The 22,790-nt window shown below is 35.7% G+C and overlaps 1 protein-coding gene across 2 annotated transcripts in view; it reads left to right on the top strand.

Annotated features, from left to right (window-relative positions):
- Positions 1-677: 677 nt before the first annotated feature.
- The window catches only part of LOC113054258 (leucine-rich repeat transmembrane neuronal protein 4-like), a 29,145-nt gene continuing 7,032 nt past the window's right edge, over positions 678-22,790 (top strand). The window contains exons 1-2 of one of the 2 annotated variants that reach the window (XR_003277360.1): positions 678-1,369; positions 10,007-11,719. Coding sequence is in view for 1 of the 2 variants with exons in the window: in XM_026219678.1 (XP_026075463.1) it covers positions 1,366-1,369; positions 10,007-11,652 (1,650 nt within the window). In the remaining variant the exon portion in view is untranslated. The remainder of the gene's footprint in view (positions 1,370-10,006; positions 11,720-22,790) is intronic. The other variant, XM_026219678.1, reaches the window with a different exon arrangement.

Genomic DNA, 22,790 nt, shown 5'->3' with positions numbered 1-22,790 from the left:
CAGCGCGATGGTCATAATCTGTAAATCATATAGGTGTGAAGTACTGGAAGGTATCAGAAAGTACATTTTAAGTACCCATACATTAGGTTTATTAAAATTGTTAAGGGTTAAATTCTAATTCAAACAGTATTTCAATCTACAATATACATTTGTATTATGTGTTCATGTGATTATTTAATTGTATGCAGTGATGTGCAAGTGGTTTTTTTTGTGTTCTTTTTGTTCTTTGTTCTTAAATTTGAACAGTAGCATTCAGCTAAAGTGGGACATCCTATAAATAAATAAAATAATAATACATTAACAATAATACATCTCACAATGTGAGAAATTGTTTTGTTTTACAGAATATGCCACAAACTGTTGGCATAAGCAGAGAAAGAAAAAAAGAAGAATGGAAATTTGAGAATATTAGGTTCTCTGTGCATAAAAAGTGCCTGTAAACATGTCTGCTCTCACCCACACTTACACACATATAAACACACACATATGAAAGCATGTGTTACGTAGATACACTTGAGCACACAGATGGATACAAACACTTACAAGCAGGCACATCTTAGATATGAATATTATACTTCTGTTGAAGTGATTAAATTATTTGTATCCTAATCAGTTCTTTAAATTTGTACTTTGTGCTTTAATAGTCCATGCATTTAATGGTACAACACACACACACACACACACACACACACCTGGATCTCTCTTGCTATTTCGTAGTGATTAGAAGTGTGTCATTTACATTCATCCACGTTCTTGGTTGTGTAGGGGGTATTCTGGCATTCTGCATTCCGCAGCAGGTTTGCCTCCAGGTCACCTTTATTGTGACTGTAGAAGACCTGAGGGCGGGAGCGCGCAATCATCACGGTCTGTGATATTTCTCAGGGACGGAGCAGCCCTGAGACTCTCTACTGCAGCGGCGTGCACGGCTTTCCTCTCACGCAAAGCCCTCAATACTTAGTGTTGTTTTATCTTTATCTTTTCCATTTCTTACCTCTGGTCGAAACGCTCCGCATGATTTAAACATCATTGTTCCAATTATGCAACCCATACCAACTTTTGCCCTTATCTTAAATCAGTTGCTTGCTGCGTAACGCGAATTGATTCATATTCCGTTTGAACGACGGATTACCATCATGTTAATTGCTGTTGGATTTATACTGGTTCGCCGTGCTGTTGGATTAATCAAGAGACGCAGCACGTTCTAAAGTGTTTTTGTGGAGACGGATCGATAATGGTTTTAGTTGGGCTGTAATACTGCTCGGACTAAAGGTAAAAGTCTTCGTTGGAGTGGATCCTGAGAGACTGAATGTCTGGGCAGTAACCGCAGGGAATAAACGCGAGTGGAATCAAAAGCGCGCGACTGATATGGGTGAGTAGTTGGAATCCTGGGATAAAGTTCATCTTTGACTATTGATAAATATTCATATAAAAGATCTTTATATTTCAAATCGATGTCTTTTGCTGTTTTAAAACATACATCGGTCCATTTGTGTAAAATGAAACAGGGTTATAAAAAAAATCACACTTTCTTAAAGGGTTAGTTCACCGACAAATGAAAATTATGTCATTAATAAATCACCCTCATGTCGTTCCAAACCCGTAAGACCTCCGTTCATCTTCGGAACACAGTTTAAGATATTTTAGATTTAGTCCGAGAGCTCTCAGTCCCTCCATTGAAACTGTGTGTATGGTATATATTGTCCATGTCCAGAAAGGTAATAAAAACATCTTCAAAGTAGTCCATGTGACAACAGAGGTTTAGTTAGAATTTTTTGAAGCATCGAAAATACATTTTGGTACAAAAATATCAAAAACTACCACTTTATTCAGCATTGTCTTCTCTTCCGTGTCTGTTGTGAGCGAGTTCAAAACACAACACTTCAATGATATCTGGTTTGCGAACGAATCACTTGATGTAGCTCGGCTCGGTGTTCATCTTCAGTCAGTGTACTGTTTGAGTTACTCCGGGATATTGGTTTGTTTTAACTCAAGTGTCAGCCACATTAAAAAAGTTAACAGCTTAAGTCATTTGTGGATTAATTCTTATTTAAGACGAGAACCGTTTCAAATTATTCAGTTCGATTTGGTCCGGTTACATCGAGTGATTCGTTTGCGAGCCGGATATCATTGAACTGTTGTGTTTTGAACTCGCTCTCAACAGACACAGAAGAGAAGACAATGCTGAATAAAGTCTTAGTTTTTGCTATTTTTGTACCAAAATGTATTTTTGATGCTTCAAAAAATTCTAACTGACCCTCTGATGTCACATGGACTACTTTTTTTTTTCGAATATGCATTCGAACATGACTGTGAAATACCCGTAATCGAACTATAAATAAAATATCAGTTTTTTAAAATGCCATGTGTAGCGCATTTTTACAGTCTATGATTAGACAGTTTCGTATTCTATCTTCTGGACAACTGTCAGATCAGCAGTCTTCCCCATGATTGTGTAACCTTGTGAACCAAACTGAGAGACAATTTTTAAGGCTCAGGAAACCTTTGCAGGTGTTTTAAATTGATTAGCTGATTGGCATGTGGGTTTTTGTTAAATGTCAGCAAAATCATCGCAATTAAAAGAACCAAAGACTTAAACTACTTCAGTCGGTGGGTATGCATTGAATTTATTTAATACACAAGTTTCACAATTTGAGTTGAATTACTGAAATAAATGACATTTTTCCATGACATTCTAATTTATTGAGATGCACCTGTAATTAAACGGTACTACAGTTAATCTCAGATTGAAAAATGTCAGTAGCCTATGTTTTAATAAAAATGTTACAACTAACTCACTTGGTTAACAGTTAACAGATTCATTCATTCATTCATTCATTCATTCCCCTCAGTAAGCCATAAAAGATATGTAAAGAAGCCAAAAAATCAACATGGTAAGCTCCCCACCTATCCTAAAGAGAATATGAAATGTCCTAAATGTGATTGATAGTTCAGTGGCGCATCTAGTCAGTGAGGAAGATTTTAGTCTGTTCCATTATCTCTTTTTATGGACCATTTTCTTCAAAATATAAAAGTAGAAAACATCTAATGGATATTTTTATATCTTGTTCTTAAAAAGAGTGATATTTCATTAATATACCTGTATAGATATATATTACCTGGCAAACCACTGTTTTAACAGTGCAGGATACATTCATTTAGCCTACAGGGGAGACTTGTCACAAGTTCAGTAAGTATTTCTCAGGATAACTTTTCTGAAGGCAAGTTCGGAATAGTTGTATACTGTAAGTCTGAGCTACAAAAAATGACATTTTCCTCTAAAAAAACAACAACTAACAAACAAAAAATAAAAACACGTTCCGACCTTTGTTACAACAAGCCCCAATAGTAGGCTATACATTTTAACATAAAAACACATCTTGCCCTGACTTGACTTCGAATAATGGTTTTTAATGCTTTTACAGAGACCCTTACATACTTCATGTTTTAAACATGTCTTTTGTAATCTCTCTTTATTTTCCTCTCTGAAATTTTGCTTGCATGTCTAATTCTGTATCTAATTCAGTATTGGATTGTAGAATCTCAAACATACTAATCAAGCTAACATGATTTCACATTTTATTTCTGCTGAGTGAAGAATAGAGATGAGCCATGGCAAGGTTGGGATGATGGATTGCACTTAGAAATTGCCAATTGTCATGAAAATACACATCTACTGTATGAATCAGAATGAGATCCTTTGTTGAGGCCATTATATTGATCACTAGCTCTGCATACACACTTCAAAAGCCTACAGGGAAGGCTTATATTAAAACTATCACTTTACCATACCCAAAATCACTCTTTAATATGTCAGCCCTTGCATTAAGAGTTCATCCAAGGATTTAAATCCAACTGAAGACTAAATATCTATTTTCTTGCATGAAAAAACAGCCTCTTAAGGGATGTTAAGTGACTCACATTCATACTTTGCTTTCATTGCACAGACCTTGTTCCTTTCAAAGATGGTATTTCTATTTTGGTTTGATTGGAAGAAGTAGAAGGTTTTCATTTATACTTTAATATTGTCATTTCACTTGGTTATGTCAGCTTATTTAATTTTCAAATGCAGTACCTGAAGAAAATTAAACTGAAAAAGATTAGGGGTGCTCCGATCACGATCGGCCGATCGTTAATGCGCATCTCGTCAGTAAAGCCGGTTTTCTAATCAGCGATTAATTCCATCAGGTGCCAACTGAGAAGATGGGCCAATAAACGCTGAAAATTAACGTGATTTGCGCATCTTCTCTATTAACAACGGCTCTGTGTAGTAATAGCTGCTCTATGAGAAATCACGCACCTGATGGAATTAATCGCTGATTAGAAAACCGGCTTTACTGACGAGATGCGCATAACGATCGGCCGATCGTGATCGGAGCACCCCTACAAAAGATTGTTAAAATTGCTGCAAGCCTCGCAAATCTTAAAGATACATTTCACCCAATAATGAAAATTACTCACCCTACTCACCCTTTTTATCCATACAGTCAAAGTCAATGGGGTCTTGTTGTTTCAATTTCCATTGAATTTATATTGAAAATATCTTCTGTTGTGCTAAAAAAAAAAAAAAAAAAAAAGTCATACTGGTTTGGAACAATGACAGAACTTTGTTTTTTGGTGAACTATCCCTCTTAAAACCATGGACACAACAAAGTGTACAGCTGTACAGAATGAACAAGGAAAAATGACTGGTTTCTGCATGCTTGTCTTTACAGTTATGAGCTTCTCTTTAATCTTACTCGAGTGTGTTTAATTTATTTGTGAGTAGTCGCCACTCATGTTTTATCATTCTTTTCCCTGAGCACCATCATGAAGGCTGTTTCTTAATGCGGACATAACACACACAGTTTCTGCCAATCTCATGTTAATCTTGAGTACCTATAGAGTAGTTTTGCATTCTGCATATCTCCATACAGTTTTATCATATTTATAAATATGATAAAACTTTAGCTTTACGCTTCTCTGTGAAAACAGTGAAGCTTTTGGAATCGTGCCGTGGGCGGAGCTTAAGAGTCACAAGCATGCACAGCTTTTGCGTAGTGATCGTCTGCAAGCTGTGACATCGACATTAATAAAACAGGAGCAAAACTTTATTGACTAATTAAAATCTAATTAAAATCCTTCTCGAACAAGTCCTGTGCAGCACTGCCATCCATAACTCGAATGAAGCATGTTGAGGGGTGTGTTCTTGCTGTGGTTGATGCTCACGCTCTTACAGGGGAAGTGCTCATATAAGGAATCCCGCCCTTAATGATGTCACACAGGGCCATACGTTTTTTTTTTTTTATTAAATTTTTGTTTTTGAGACTTTGGTCAGGTTTAGCATGAGAATCCAGCTCTTGTAGTGTAAATAAGTCAGAATGCATGAAATAGCATTAGGCATCCCCTTCACATGTACAGTTAATCTATCTTACTGCAGCACACTTTATTCATTGCAGTGGATTAAGCTGATTTTACAACCACAATAGCGCCATAAATAGTGCTTTTAGCATAAATCACACTGTTCTGCATTCCACATCCTGACTGAGGCACAGTTACAGCACTCTTCAATCTCACAATTAATGTGTGTTGAATAATGTGCCTTAAGTATGCAGGAGGTCCATCGTTTCAATATTGCAGCTTTGGTTTGAAAAGTTTCCCAGGCCTGGAATCAGGCAAGAGTTACTATCTCTTGTTAAATACTGGCCATACTCTATTATGCTGAGTGATCTATTATTTAACCAGCATAAAATTTTATTATCCTAAAAAAAAATATGATATTGAAACTAATTGGAAGGAAATTATCACTATTATTGCTACCAAGTAAAAATTTAGTCTCTGTCAAGATGTTGTTTTGGAATCTGGAGAAGTTAAGGAATACTTTGGGTGCAGAACATATGCATATGCAACTTTTAATCTATTATATATATACTTTTATATTTTTGTCCTATTTGAACAGTGGTTTTCAATCCTGGTCACCTGAATATATATATATATATATATATATATATATATATATATATATATATATATATATATATATATATATATATATATATATATATATGTATAATTTTTTTTTTTTTTAACTATAAATGAGACTAAATCATGCTCAAGAGGGGAATCTTGTAGAGAGGGGAATCTTGTAGGGCTTAAACTAATGCAGCAGCTATGAGCCATGTTCAATCATACTGGTAATACAAGGGGAACCTTTGTAGAGAAAATGACCATTATTTTACATTCCAAGAATAAACAAATTTGCATTTCCTTTGGCCATTTTGGTCTCAGGAAAGTCATTGTTGAATCTGCACTCAATTTTCTGCTCAAAAATTATTTGGGAGATACACAAGGACGTTTTAATATGGCAAGTGCAGTTCTCTCATTAAACATTTACCCAGTCTGTCATTGCTGATGTGTCATATAAATTTAGTGTTGGATTTGCAATTGACTTTGATGCAAGCAGCGGGAAGTCGTTGGATTATTTTTATAAAAAAAAAAAAAAAAAAAAAAAAATTCAGTCTACTGAAACTTTGAAACCATTTGATTCCATTCTACTAGAAAAGTGCATGTTTTATCCAGGTTTTGCCATTACCTTTGAACTTTGGGTAATAGCCTTAGGTTCACCATAGTATTTATATGAAATATCATGCTTGTCCCTATGCCAAGGAATACCACAGTTGACTTTGCTGTGTGTGCCAGCATCTTCCTACCCTTTTGAATAGGGGCCTGCCACAGTTGTACAATGGTTTAAATGAGTGGCTTTTAAATGAACTAACTTTGGATGAGCTATGGTGCTGGACCTTCAAAGTATTTTAGTTCACTGAGTGAAAATTGGTGTCTGGACAATTTGTATCTTCAGTATCACTAACGGGTGGCATACTTGCCAGCTAGTCTGCCATTGATCTCTGATTCTTTAGACACCGAATGACATTTGCAATCAAACTCGGTCTTTGCCGTTGCATTTGTAAGTGGCTTGTTAGATATTTTCTTCATTTGAGTTGCATCAAAGTCATTCAGAACTTGAGTTTTGGTTTATGGGGAGTATTGTATACAGTATATTTAAATTTGATTGCCATTGATTGGCACTGCCTTGGTAGATGAGGATCCGCATTAGAGAGTTATTGCTGTCAGTTTGTTAGTTTGATTTGAATATGAAAATCCTTGAAATCAATTTGCAGCAAAATGTAAAATGGAGACCAAGTTCTGGTGGACCATTGACACTATTAATTGAGATTGTAGATAGAGTGCCAGTGGTCCATTTGAGAGATAGTTGGTGGTAATGCACTTATAAGTCTCATCATAAAGCAAGAAGAAGAAGACGCCTCACACGCCCAAGTACTGTATAGGTCTCTGCCAGGAAAGTAATGGGAGTTACCAGATCAGGGTGTTTTTAGAACATAATCCTGATTGGCTGACATTGGTTACAGTGATGTTAGGTTTAGGGGTGGTGATGGGTAAGGGGGATCATTTTGATTGCATGATTTAGAAACACCCACAAGGTGATAAGCCCACTTTTGCATAAGTGTATCATCACGAGCCTTAGGGTTTAATTTGGTTTTGTTTTGCTTTGTTTTATTGTATGTTTTAGCCATGATTCCCATCCACTTACATTATAAGAGTGATAGACTGCAACGATTTGACTTAAAAATGTCAGTTTGTGTTCTACTGAAGAAACAAAGTAACCTATATCTTGGATGCCCTGGGGGTAAGCAGATAAACATCAAATTGTAATTTTTTGGTGAACTATGCCTTTAAGCTCAGGCTGATACATTTTATACTAAGGGTCGGCAATGTCACCAAGGCTGCATTTATATATATATATATATATATATATATATATATATATATATATATATATAAACTTAAACTATTTTCTATTTGAATATACTGTATGTTAAAATGAAATTATTTCTGTGATGGCAGAGCTGAATTTTCAGCAACCATTACTCCAATCTTCAATGTCACACAATCCTTCAGAAATTGAGCATAAAACATTTTGTCTCAAGGATCATGTACTAATTAATTTTAATACTGTTTTATGATGTGTATATATATATATATATATATATATATATATATATATATATATATATATATATATAGCATTAATATTATACTTGTTATATCTTCTGAGCATATTTCTTTTTGGGAAATCAATGAGGCTCTTGTAATTCCATTTTTCTTTTTAGTTGAGCATAGTTAATCAGTATTTTCTGTGTTTTTTAAAGCCTTTTCATTGTAGAGTTTGCCAGTTTTTCCTAGAACTTCAGGCTAGGTATTTCAAGACTACATTTGTATTGTTGTGGCTACAGTATACAGACAGCTCAGCATGGGTTTCTAGTGATCATTGTGAATGATCATTTCGAATTTGTTGTAAATTTCCTGATTCATGTAGCTCTAAAGACTTACATGGACACTTAAGGAAGCATGACACTTCACAAATGTGTGTCATTGTAGAAATAATACATGTAATGGACTACCAGTGAAACGTAATAATAGTCAAAAAGTCATTTTGAAACACAGAGAGATTTTCCACCCCAAAAAGTTTTAGTGGACTGGTGTGATGGTTTTCATTGACATATATTCGCTAGGAAATCTAGTCAGTGCATGGCAGCCACAATGATGTGCAATTATGAGATAGATAGTTTGGACTCTGAATTATTTTATCATGACTCTGGACAAAGAGTGTACTTAAATGAGATGGCACTGTTGTAGGTTATAATGACAGTGATCTCTCGTTTTTTTTCCCCAGTCCTCTTCTGAAATTTTCTTAACAGCATCAGTGGGATAATAGTTTGGTAAAACTGATGACTCTGTAATTTGCTGTGTATGCTTGGATGGACTCTGTCCTCCTTTTTTACAGTAGACAATGAGTTCATGATACACGCAGTGCAGATCTTTAACTAAATGCTTATGTATTAAAACTTAGATTTTTTTTTCTCTCTTTATTCTGCATATTGCTGTATTCTTTTCCCTGGCAAAGAAAACTCCTGTTACACTTAAAATGTATGAAATGCAAAAGATTGTAATGAAATTGTCCATTTTGCATAATCTTTTCTGGCATGGATAACAATATGAAACACATTTCAGATAGCAGAGGTAATAGCTTCCGAGTAATTATGTTTGAAGTAATGATTCAGCTCTAAATTGACTAATCAGTTTCCATAGAACAGTATAAAAATGGTATTAAAGATAAAGCTGGACATTAGTCACATCTTAAAGTTGATTAGTGCTTAGGTGATGATTACTAAGCTTTAAAATGGGTTTTTAGTAAATTAATCCAAATGACTCTCTTAAAACTCTTTATGTAATTCTAGTGTAATTCAAAACAGAGTGCCAAAGGCTAAATAGCAGATTTATTAGTGATTTGCTTTGAGCTGTGTAGAACTTCTAAATCCTGGGTTTTAGGTTACTGAATAACATGTGCAGACGTCATGACAGCTGGATGTGTACAACATCTGCCAGTGGTCATTTTGAGATCTCATTAGAATATGAGATCATTTGAGATCATAATAAAATATGAATATAAGATCTCTCATGTTCTGAGAAAGAAGCAAACCAATTACAAAGTAATAAAGTTGTGTGTACTAATTTCAACAGAGTGGAAAGGTTTTATTTCATTAGTTGATCGATTACCTCTCAGTTTGGAGAGGCAAACAAACTGAAAATTCCAATTATGCAGTCAGCCAATTCCAAAATAACTAGCAAATAAAAAGACTCAAAGGGCCATTAAAGAAATAAAAATTAAAAATCAGTTACTACATTCACCATTAACATTTCTATGAATGACAGTGTTTCAATCCTTGGTGATATATTTCACTTGAAATTGTGGTTTCAACTGAATGCTAATTAAAGTCATCAAAACTGCAGATGAATCATACATAATAAAGTCAAACAAGTATGCCAAATTAGATAATGACCCCCTGAAGTATGGTGTGAATGATAGTAGCATTTATATGAACCTTGACAACTGAATATTGGTATTCTTGTTAAACATGATAAGCTGATGTTGTGCTATTTCCCTCTGCAGGTTCTGTTATTTGTGACAAGAGATTAGCGGGCCTCCTCCTCCTTCAAGCCTCCTCCCTCCTGCTGTTCAGTTCTGGAGAAAGGCTGTGCCCCTATAGCTGTCGTTGCGAGGGAAAGATTGTCCATTGTGAGTCAGCTAGCTTCAAGGATGTCCCTGAAAATATTTCAGTTAGTTGTCAAGGTCTGTCTCTACGCTACAATGACCTGCACACAATGCTCCCTTACCAATTTGCCCATCTTAACCAGTTACTGTGGCTGTATCTGGACCACAATCAAATCATGTTTGTGGATAGTCGTGCTTTTCAAGGAGTGCGACGACTGAAGGAGTTGATCTTGAGCTCCAATAGGATTTCACAGCTCCATAATGTCACTTTCCACGGAGTACCTAACCTACGCAATCTAGATCTCTCCTACAACAGGTTGCAGGAACTGCAGCCAGGTCAGTTTTTTGGTCTTCGAAAACTGCAGAATCTGCACTTGCGCTCCAACGGGCTGATGACAATCCCTGTCCGAGCATTTCTAGAGTGCAGAAGCTTGGAGTTTCTAGACTTGGGTTATAATCGGCTTCGGGTTCTGACTCGTACTGCATTCCTGGGTTTGTCTCGACTTATGGAACTCCACCTGGAGCATAATCAGTTTTCAAGGATCAATTTCTTTCTTTTTCCTCGCCTTGCTAACCTCCGTGCCCTGTATCTACAATGGAACCATATCCGAGCTATCAACCAAGGCCTTCCATGGAGCTGGTATACCTTGCAAAAGCTTGATATTTCTGGCAATGAGATTCAAGTTCTAGATCCTGTAGTATTTCAATGCCTTCCCAATCTTCAGGTTCTCAACTTAGAGTCTAACAAACTGGCCAATGTGTCTCAGGAGGTTGTGGCTGCCTGGATCTCCCTAACAGCCATTAGCCTTGCAGGCAACATGTGGGATTGTGGACCAGGCATCTGTCCTCTTGTTGTCTGGCTCAAGAATTTTGGAGGCACCAAGGACACTAGTATAATCTGCAGCAGTCCTAAGCACCTTCAAGGGGAGAAGGTCATGGAGGCTTCAAAGAACAACATTGACTGTGATGATTATGAAATTACTGCTCAATCACCTTTGTATCTGCAGACCTTTGATCCAAATTTTGATCTTACTCCTGAACCAACTGAACTAACAATGGCTCCTACAACACCGCCTCCACCCCTCCCTTCACCTGCCTCTGAGGCGTCATTTCCACCTCCTCATCCTCGACCGCCTCAACATCCAACCTTCTCCAGCCATGAAAACCCAGATCCCATGGACTCCAGTCAATGGACACCCTCATCGTCTGACAGCTTAGTAGTGACACCAGCTCCTGAGCAAGACATTGTGTCATTTCACAAAGTGGTGATGGGTGGGGTGGCACTGTTCTTCTCAGTGTCCCTTGTCTTGTCAGTAATATATGTCTCCTGGAAACGTTACCCTGGTGCCACCCGACTGCTGCAGGAGAGTTCAGTTGGCCGAAAGCGGAGGAAAAAGAGTCAGGAGCCAGAACAGAACCTGAGCTCCCAGCTCCAGGAATATTACATGAGCTACAATCCTGCAGCCACGCCAGAAGCCTTGGAGGTGCTGGGTAATGGGACAGGTACCTGCACCTGCACCATATCTGGCTCCCGGGAATGTGAGGTATGACATGTGAAAGCAGCCTAAAATCAAATCAGATCAAAACAAATGAACGACTCAGGAAATAGAGGTAAATTCTCCATTGTGCATGCTGCAAATATTTATCAGAGCAAAGGTAAGCACCATTGACTCCTTAGGTCCTTATAATGACTCATGAAAGGGATTGTCTCATTTACTTTCATTGACTCCACTTTTTAAACTGATAGACTTATTGTCTCAGTATGCATCTGTATGGGCATTTTTGGCTGATACAAATCATGATTTAAATTTGCAAGCTGATAACTAGTATATTTGCTGATATGTCAACTAACAGTTGACATCTTGTGTGATTGATTGCAAAACTTACCTTAAAAGTCTAGTCATCTACATGCTCATATGGATACCAAACATCATATTAAATATATCTGCATTTTTTACTTATCAGACTGATGATGTTAACATTGTCAGTCTGTCACTACTCGAGTTTATTGAGTGATACCAGTATGACCACAGAGCATTGTGCATCCCTAATGTTAACTCTAAACCAGGAGTCAATGGTTTCTTTACCTAAAAGCGCTGCCCTGCTGCACACATCTTGGTTTTGGCCTTGCTATTTAATTTGTGAAAGGCTTGTTCATTTTGCTTGACTGAAAGATTATGATTAGTATGCTTTGTGTTTGAGACAATGATATTCACTTGATGTAAATGAGTTTCGAAAACCTCTGTTTTGATTATTATTATTAATATTTTCAGACAGTCAAATCCCTGCCCGTTGCATTGGGAATGGGTTTGCATCATTTAGCTTCTGAGAGTACAGCAAAAAAGAAAAAAAGAAAAAAAGACATCTGTCGATAATTAAAATTGCAGTGCTGGCAATGATATATTGATGGTCACAATCCATTAGAGCATGCAAAATGGCTTCTTTACTTTCTAATGTCGTGTTTAAAAGCATCTTTCTCTCTATCTGTCTAAATCCATAATTGGTTTTTATTCAGGTCTTATGAGAGATTTTAAAGGCTGCATTTTAATTTTGGATATATTTCATGTGCAAAGCAATGACTGTTTTAATCATGTTGGGATGACCTCAGTGATGACAGGCAGCGATATAGTAAAGTTTTTCATCCACGTTCATAGCAGTCTTGAGCGAAAAGTGAAGATGCTGTGTTTAACAGTCATGCAAAATCGCATGATGCGAATCTACTTCAGTTCAGCAAGGAATCGTCCGTAAAAATCTGTAAAATCATTATTTCTGTCTTGCCTCCTTTGATGTTGTAAACTATGTCTCACCACGAAGGATAAATCTTATCAACTAATGTGCACAGAGCATGTCTGAACAGAAAGGTTTATTTGCACTTTAAAGAGAAACTGTATTTGGCAAGAAAACCAAAATACTCAACTGGAAGTAATCTGCTTATTCAAATTAGCTAATGGAAGTAACTAAACATCAGTGAATAAGAAAAGCTATTAAACTCTATAAATGTTTAGTTTCAGCAATGAAATCACTGAGATGAATTAATGAAAAAAATAACACACATAATAGGACAAACAATAAGATGTGCTAATACAACACCACACAATACAAGTTTCCTTTTTACTGATGCTTCAGGTTTTCTGTTCAAGTTCTAGTGTGTTATTCTAGAGATTCTAAGTAAAACACCACCTCCATAACAAAGTGGGTGGTTACATGGCAGATTCATTTGCACCTTGTCAATGCACTTGGTGTTACCCCGAGAATATATTGTTTTGGATTGTGAGAAAGCAAGAGAACACTTTATTGATCCCACAAAGGAAATGCAGGTATTGCAGCTGCTAGACTTCTTTAAAAAAAGAAATTCAGCTGCGAGAAAGTTGCGCACCTTCATGGCAGCAGGGAAGATGGAACTATATGGAGCCCCATGATATGGATGCTTTGTCTGAACAGCATTGCCTTCAGCCACCACCTGCAGGGGAATGACGTTTGGTCTTGAACTGAGGTACATTTCTTGATTAAGCTAGAGTCATGTGGCACCACCTGCCTACTTCCTATACAGCGAGTTTTTTTTTTTTTTTTTGCTACCCACTCCAGGTTATTGAATGGGTGGACCACATGCAGGCCTATACCACCCCAGTGTTGTTGCCATTTACAGTGACAAGTCTGAATCAAGTTATTTTCCTCCCAGAGTCTCCTTAGCCTTAGTCTAAGTCTTAGAAGAAGATTTTGAATAGACGCAATGGATTCCCATAGAGCTATTCACACTGAATGCGAACTTTCACCCACTGAAAAACTTAAAAACATAAAATATATTTCAGCCAATGTGGAACCATCCTGATCATGTGCACACATGCACTTGTACCATGCCTTCAGCTGGCTGGAGAAAAACTTTTTATTTTTTACAAACAACATATTTTAGGTGTTCTAACAATTAGATGTTTGAAGATAATGACAGTATTTAAGTTAAAGCATATTCTTCAAGATGCTAACCTGTTGAACATTACATACAATATAACAGCAGTATATATCCACTCGTCATAGTCCATTGCATCCTGGCCCACATTGCTTTGATCCCAAATGTATCCATTTATTATTAAGAGTCTTTCTACAAAATAAAAGAAAACTACTACTTATGACCTTACATGAATTATTTTGCCAAAATTCATGAAATGCATATAATCGCGGCTGAGTAACAGGTGCATTAGAGCTAACATTAGCATCATGATACAAGATATAATTTGATATGATTTAATACACACTTTTACTATAAACTCACTTTAGAACAACATTGAGTGTTTGTTATGTCTTCCAGTTGCGATCTAATGCACAAATCACATACACATCATTACTATCATAATCATTTGTTTATTAGCTTTATGTTTCACAAATAGAGACATTTCCCTGAGTTTGTTATGCATTTAGAAGAATGTGAAAGATCATCATCGGAAGAGACAAGGGTGGGTTATGAACACATAATATGAGTGACATGATCAACAAATGAGTCATAACAGCGATCGCAGAAGAGAAATCACAGGCAGATATCACTGGAAGCATTCAGTGGAAAATTAATAGAAATTATGATTCTGTCAGAAGAAATATGAAGTAAGCATGTAAAGATATCATTATTTCTCAAAATGTGCACACTTTTGGATTAAAATCCCTAATGGATGCCGTTTAGTGTAGCTTGCATGTGACTGCCTCAGTTGTGCCGACTCGTAATTCCCTATGCAGGAAAAACCCAGTCTTTAAAATATCACACTACAACTTGTCACAAGTTTGCTTTTACAACATCGTTGTTTTTACACTTAAACTCTTTTAGACTATTCCAACTTAAACTTTGTAGTAGTAAATTCATTTTATGTCATGTTTTGGGAGTGAGTCCACCATTAACATTCTGTGAGTTCATATCTTTGTAGTTTTTTTTTTTCACCATAAAAACCTAAACTCTTCAATATTACACACCACTATCTTTATTACTTAAATTACTTTCTTAATTACTTAATCACTTTTTCACTCATGTTTTTGCTGCTGTGTTTTTTTTTTTTTTTTTTGATGGAATTTAGTATTGTTTATTTATTTTTATTTTTTTACATATGTCTGATTACAGAGGAGCTAAGCGGTGTGTAATAGAATATCTTGCTCCCATCAATATTAAAGAAACCCATTTAAATATAATGGCATCGTTTCCTAGACCTGTCAGGTCCTCAGTCTCAGTAGAACCTTTGTTTTTGTTGCTGTACTGGTTCCTGGCCATGTTAATAATACAAGAGCAAGCATCCGTTTTGCTTATGTGAGCGCAGTGTTTTTGTGATCCGTGTTCAAAGCTTTTCATTTCAGGCCATGCACAGTGTTTGCCGTCCCTGTGGATGCTAGTAGGACACGTTGATTATGAGCAGTACCCGTGTATCACAGTGTGCTGAAGCTTTTGGTCTGTAATAGAATCTGCAGCGGTGAGAAGGAAGGGGAGAAGGAATGAAAGCCCAGGCAGCCCTTTGGTCTTGAATGAGCTTATTCATCTGCTCCTTTCCCACAGAATGCATTAGTAAGATTCAGACGCATTGGCTCTGAATTTTCAATACGTGGACATAAAATCACAGTGTGACTGGTGACATTCTTTAAATAAACCTGGATTAAATGTAAAGGACAGAGTACAGTCAGCTGCTCTTTAGGCTCCTGCATGATTAAAAACACTGAAATAATATTTTATTGTGGAACGTACTCCACAACTGTTAAAATGTATTAGTTTGTAGTAGTAGTAAGATCATTTATATATTTCTTTTTTGTACAGTTTGGGACTTTTTTTTACTGATCATTTGATATGTGGCCATATATATATATATATATATATATATATATATATATATATATATATATATATAGTAGTCAACATTTTAAGTGGATCTTTGAGTTTTTATGACAACTTTGATGATGTTTTTATCCACTTCAAATGTTGACTGCTGTATATATTCCTAAAAAATTGTAATTTCAGTGCTGCATTTGTGTTACCTTTATACATTTACCAAATACTTTTAACCAAAATGACCAAAGTACAGTAGAGGAATATTCACAATAATGTTTGTAACAGAGCAAATAAAACTACGGTACTAGTATATAACACCTGGTTTATAGTTTCAAACAACCAATTTATTTTCTGATTTAATAGCTATTCACCCACCCTTTTTCATCAGTACTTAAGAGGAAAATTTGATCGATATTTGACATATATTGTCTGTGTCTAGTTGATGATACTAGGGTTTTAGGTGGTGCGCTGAACCCACTGTGCTTCTTTATCTTTGTTTGTTTAAATTCCGTTCTTTGCAGACTGTCAGCCCAATTACATCCAAGGACGCTGCCATATTTCCCTCGCTCAGACTTTTGGACTACTGAATAGATCCTGCCAGTTTTTAACACATGAACAAAAGATGTAGCTAAATCAGTAACCAGCACGATTCCTTACAAAAACCTGTCCCTGGTGTGATAAAAAGATATTCTGAAAGTTCTGATCATCTTTAACCTTCGAAAACCCACTTTAGCAAAATCACGACTTGTATTTTAAGGCTAATAATACTTAGCTGATACTCTGAACTGCATAAAAAAAAAAAAAAATAAATAAACATAACAGTTTAAAAAACTAATACATATTGAATATTATTGAAGTTGCACAACAAGGTCACTCTGACACAATTGCTAACACTTTAATAACATAATTTGGTTATTTAAACTGTAATATGTTTAGTGATTGAAAATGGATGATTTAAGATATTTCTTCTTAAATTTTACTCAAAATTCAGCAAAAAGTGCAACAAAATAAAATACAACGGTGAGCCTTAGTGATCTATATCTTTGCTATCTTCAGAAAGCCTGTTCAGATTTTATTATTATTTTATTTTTGTCATAAAAAGAAAATGATTTTTGTCATAGCTTTATGAAGCTTTAAATATAGTCTGAGAGGTCTGAGACTGAACTCTTTATGCCAGAGCAACTATGTAGTCCTAAGTCAGGTAAAAACAATTATTGAATTTGAAGCAAAATAAATATTTCTAAATTTCAGCCTCCTAGCTTGTTGGAGACCCTTTTAAATCTCAAATGGCCAGTTGCAATTTTACAGTATAAAAATGTACTTAGAAATCATGATTTTTATACTCAGTGGCTTCCTAAAAACTGTTTAAGGTAATAAAAAGGTATCGTCAATACTAGTGCTTGGTTCTGTGCATGACATGATTGGATTTTCTGGTTTGGATATTTTTTTTTTTTCACATGAACCAGTTACAGCACATGCCAATTGATTCTCATCAGACTAAAACGTCCATTAAATACTTGATACCTCTAGATGTCAAAGAGGGCATCATTATGAATGCTATGAAATGTATGATTCACATTTATGTTTTTAAAAGCTGTTCTTTCAAGTGCAGTTTTCCTTTACACCTCCCCAAATGAACCATTAATGTATTAATCAATCATCAGTGGAGATTAATAGTGCATTGTTCTTTTAAGGCACTTGAGACAGTAAAAGCAAGTGAAGAAAGAGTAAAAGCTAACAGTTCAAAGGTAATGAGAAGTATAACGTCTTTCAAACTTCTGTTTATCCTTTTACCCTCAAAAACACACATCTCTTCAAAAATTAATACAAAACTAGGCCACGTGGTCAGCCAGGTGAAAGAAATGATCATGTGTACTGTAGGACGAGTCAAGCAAAATGTAGAGACTTTTCCACTTTTGGTGATCCAAGCGTTAAAGTCTTGACTCAAATCATCTAGTTTGTTTGTTGTAAATGACTCTAGGCTTGCCTCAAATGGACATTTTATTGTGCGTTTTATTAAGAGCCCCAGCTGGAACCATGTAAACGCCTCAGGCGAAGACAACGAGGAAGTCTGATTATGTTCTTCTTTTTCTTCTTCTTCTTGGTAGAGATTTCAATTAAATGTGAGACAGCAGCTATTTGAGAGAGATAGAGTGAGAGAGAGAGAGAAATACTCTTGATCTACTGCAGTCGCAGAAAAAACAACAAAATTAATATATTGACATGTTGTGTTCACTCTATTATATATTAGGGCCGGGACTTTAACGCGTTAATTAAGATTAATTAATTACACAAAAAATAACGCGTTAACTAAGATTAATTAATTACAGGAAAAAAATCCCCGCATTTTTAATAACTTATTTTTGCACCGCAGAACGTTTCTCACTGGATGAGTTTCGGCGGACCGATTATACTGAAGCACCAACTAGCGTTCGCACATCACCGCAGCAGCACATCGAGCCTCAAGTATCACCTCAACGCAAAACATATAGCAGCTAGTGTGGACTTTACACTTTATGTTGAACTATGTATTATTTTGTTGGTGCAACAGTTTATGTTGAACTCTTTATTGTTTTGGCCAAGGTTATTGAGAGTTGGACTTAGTATGTTATGGCCTCTGAAGCAACAGAGAGATGTTTTCTAATAGTCAGGGTTTCCAGTGTTCTGAATGTAATTGACAGTATTGTGTTTTACTTAAAAAAACACTTTACAGAAGGTTCCAGCACCTATAAGCTTCCTGAATTTCTGAAATGTACTATTTCTAAATTGTTTCTAAATATGCTATTGCTACACTTCATGGCAAAAATTGCACTGGTCTGCTAGACTTGGTTGAACAAAATAAACTATTTTGTTCCTTAAGCTTATGTATTCAGTCATTATTCAATGGTATACTATAAATCCATGTGAAAAAAAATTAGTTCTCACTGTTCTCAGTTCTAATATTTATATGCGAATAAAATGCGATTAATTTTGATTAATTAATTACAAAGCCTCTAATTAATTAGATTAATTTTTTTAATCGAGTCCCGGCCCTATTACTATATATATATATATATATATTTATTTATTTATTTATTCTATTTACTTTGGTCAGATTTAGCATGAGAATCCAACTCTTTAGTAATGTAATTAAGTCAGAATGCATGAAATAGCATTGGACATCCCCTTTAAACTGTTTCAAAATGGCATTGAACTTTTCGTTTGATGAGTGATGCACACTTTAACCCCATCATACCCAATATGCACACAGTATATATAGGTGTAATGTAATGTAAAACTTAAGCATATAGTATATACAGTATTTATTAAGTGTATGTAAGTGTACAGTATATACATACTTATAAAGTGTTTAGTGCACTGTAAACATGGCGAATATGCCTGTTGAGGTAGGGTAGAAGCTGTTTTTCAGTCTTGTTGTTCTGGCTTTGACACTTCAGTAGCGTGTGCCTGATGGTAGGAGTGTGAGAAGTCTGTGCCGTGGGTGACGAATGTGCTGATACTGATGGCTCTCTTGATGATTCTGGTCTGGTAAAGGCTGTCCAGTGCTGGGAAGGCAGTTCCAGTGATAACTTGAGCTGACCTTACAATCCTTTACTGTGCAGCAGCCGAACCATACCATGATGGAGCTGGTGATGGACACTCGAGATCGCACACCACTGTCTGTGGTCTGCCAGTAAAAAAGTTCTGAATCCAGCTCCAGAGGGTGGGTGGCACTCCAAGGGCATAAAGCTTGTTGGTGAGCTTTGATGCAACCACTGTGCTGAATGCTGAATTTAAAATATCTGCAGAGAGTTCGGCTAGTGCAGATGAGCAGTTTCTGAGGACCCATCCCGGGATGTTGTCTGAGCCAGCTGCTTTCTGTGAGCTGTTTTTTTCTCTTCACTGAAAGTTTTTGCTACCGTTGCAGATGAGGCTGTAAATGGTGCATGTGTGAATGATGAGTTCTCTTCATTCCCATTAGCCAGATTAATGCCTGGTGGTTCGTCGTCGAGAACCTGAAAGCGTGCACAGAATTAATTGAATTCATCTGGTGTGAAGTGGCTGTCAATGTGCTCACACCTGCTTTTGCTCTGATAGTCTGTGATATTCTGTAATCCCTGCCACAGCAGTGGTGTAGTGACACTCGGGAGATAAAATAATCACACATCTTTCTTATTAAATACAGGAAACGTGTTTAATAATTGAGTTCTTTTCATCTTCTGTTTGTGCTTTTCCTAGCAAACTTTCATTTGGATTGTTCAGTGAGATCTGACGATAGGCGCTACAGGATTTTTGTTATCTTATTTTCTGTATTTTATTTTATTATTTTTTTTAGTAATCCTGCCTCCAAGCATGAGTCAACAGACCACATTTTTACCAAAGTCCTTCAATGAATGTTTGAGGATGGAAAACAGAGAAATAAAAGATCTGTAGTCTCTGTGGACTTTGGTTTACTTTAGTGCAATTGAAATTGTCTGAAGTGGTTGCTCTACCATGTAAAAGTCTCAGCAGGGCTTTAAAGGTCAAAGACTGTTATTCCTCAGCTTGTGTGTTGAGTACGGAGTACAGATCAGCTGACCTGTACATCATTCTCATGGCAAAAAGTCCATAAAAATAAAAAAAGTCCCATTGTATGACACCTCAAATAAAAACCTTTGAACTGTACATATTCCCTGGTCCATATTTCTCAATTCAGTCAGTAAATTGTTATTTTAATATATCAGAAGCTCAGGGAAGATGATGAGTATTTTTTTTAGATGTGGAAGATGTGGAATATTATTTATTCAAGTACTTGAAATAATAAATTAATAGATTTTTCTTTTAATGACATATTTCAAATAACTAAACCTAAACAAGTATTAAATTGACTATTGGTGGAGTTTATAGTTAATTCTGTCATTTAAAAAAAATAATTGATTATTAATCATATTTCTTAGACATACTTTTCAACTTTCTTTCCCATGTCTTTGTATTGGTATTTTATTAGATTGGTATTTTATTTTATATTTATTGTGTTTTATTTCACTAATTAAGTAATATTTTTTGTACAGTGAAGGCAGAAAAAGTTGAGCCCGGGAAGAGCAAAATGCTGTTACTTATTAATGTGCAAAATCACAAACCAATTTAAAGTGTGGATAACTTTCTATTTTAGCTACTAATTTCATATAACTTAACAAAAAGAATAAATGGGCTTTTATGAAATTTATACTTAGTTCTTTAGTTAAAAAACAAATTAATTAGTCGTATTTCATAGAGCTACCTTTCATCTTGAACAAATCTTTGAATTATTGAAGGTTGATAAATAGTGAAATGAAGGTTGAAGAGATTTTATTTATTTATTTATTTATTTTTAATGCCTGTGGGCAAACAAATGCATGTTTCACATAAAGAGGCTGCAGTCCAGTGAAATGAAACAATCCTCTTTTTTTTTTCTCTCTCTACCTCTTTTTCATATTGTGCTTCAAGGGACAGAAGTATTTTTATGAAATATTTTTTAATGTAGTTTTTTTTTTTTTTTTTACTCTTTCATCCTGAAATGACGAATGGGAAGTAATCCACACTATTCCCATGTTTCTTTGACATTTGTCTTTAGGGGTTCATTACTGTACACTGTAAACGTGTATTTTGTGTTTTAGTCGTTTAATTGGATTTTTGGATTGGTTTCAATGTTTGTCTGAAGGGTCTACATTTTGAAAGTCTGATTTTATGCCTTTTATTTTTTTTTTTACATGCAGCAAAGTTTTGTTTTTGATTCGGTCTCCAATCAATGTAGTGAAATGTATTTTCTCAGAGACACAGTATAATACAGTTCCCAATGTTTTAACACATATAGGATGTTAATGCAAGATGTGTAGAAGAGCACACTAGTCTATATGTTATCTTGAAAGTAGAGTAATCCTGTATCAAGATAAAATAAGATCTTTCCATAGTGTAACTGACCAAGTAAATAACATTTGATGGAAACCATGACACACACTGCCACCTCACTATTGTTAGTGGAATAAAATGTGTCCAGCCGTTATCATAATAACCCTCTCTACTGAATTTCAATATTGCATTTCTCTAGATTATGAAAGAAAGATTAGCGATATCCGTCTTGTGGTGAATAATGTGTCCAGGATGCTCAGATGTGGCTCAGCAGTAATGAGCTCAATAATGCAAAAATAAATAAACACAGCCACGGGGTTCCAACCAGACTCCAGCTGTCCTTGGATCAGAGAGATCGGAGGGTGGAAATGCCCCGTGTAATGCGATTTGTCATAGTGAATAAGTCCAAGGGCACCAGAGCAGAATGAACACTGAACTTCCTCTTATAAGACACACTAGGGCTGTAAATAGTCTACTGAACATTCATGATAGATTCAGAGTCATTTTGTTGGTCATACAGTGAGCAACACTATTGTGATGATGTTAATTCAGTTTTGATTTGGCCTTTAAGTTTCCTAAAGAGTCTCAATAGATTAGTTTCATGATTCTTCCTGATTTAAACTTAAGTGTTCAAAATGCTCTTAGATTCGGTAAGTTCAATTCATTTCACAAAGAATAATTTTAAATGAATCAATTTAAAACTTCAAATTCAATAATTAGGCTCTTATATACTCAAGGAGAGATTATTTTTTATAATTCTTCCTGATATAAACTTCATTGGCAAATAATTCCAGAGTTGGTTAGGTTTATTTCTTTCAATTAAAGGGGGGGGGGGATGCTCGTTTTCACTCAATATCCTGTTAATCTTGAGTACCTATAGAGTAGTACTGCATCCTTCATAACTCCAAAAAGTCTTTAGTTTTATTATATTCATAAGAGAAAGATAGTCTGTACCGATTTTTCCCGGAAAAACACGAGCGCCTGTAGGCGTGACGTGTGGGCGGAGCTAAAGAATCACGAGCGCCATTAGGCTTTTGCTTTGAT

This window comes from Carassius auratus, chromosome 35, assembly GCF_003368295.1.
Source record: "Carassius auratus strain Wakin chromosome 35, ASM336829v1, whole genome shotgun sequence".
Taxonomy (NCBI): Eukaryota; Metazoa; Chordata; class Actinopteri; order Cypriniformes; family Cyprinidae; genus Carassius; species Carassius auratus.
The sequence above is the reverse complement of the archived record's forward strand: the minus strand, read 5'-3'. Positions and strand labels throughout refer to the sequence as shown.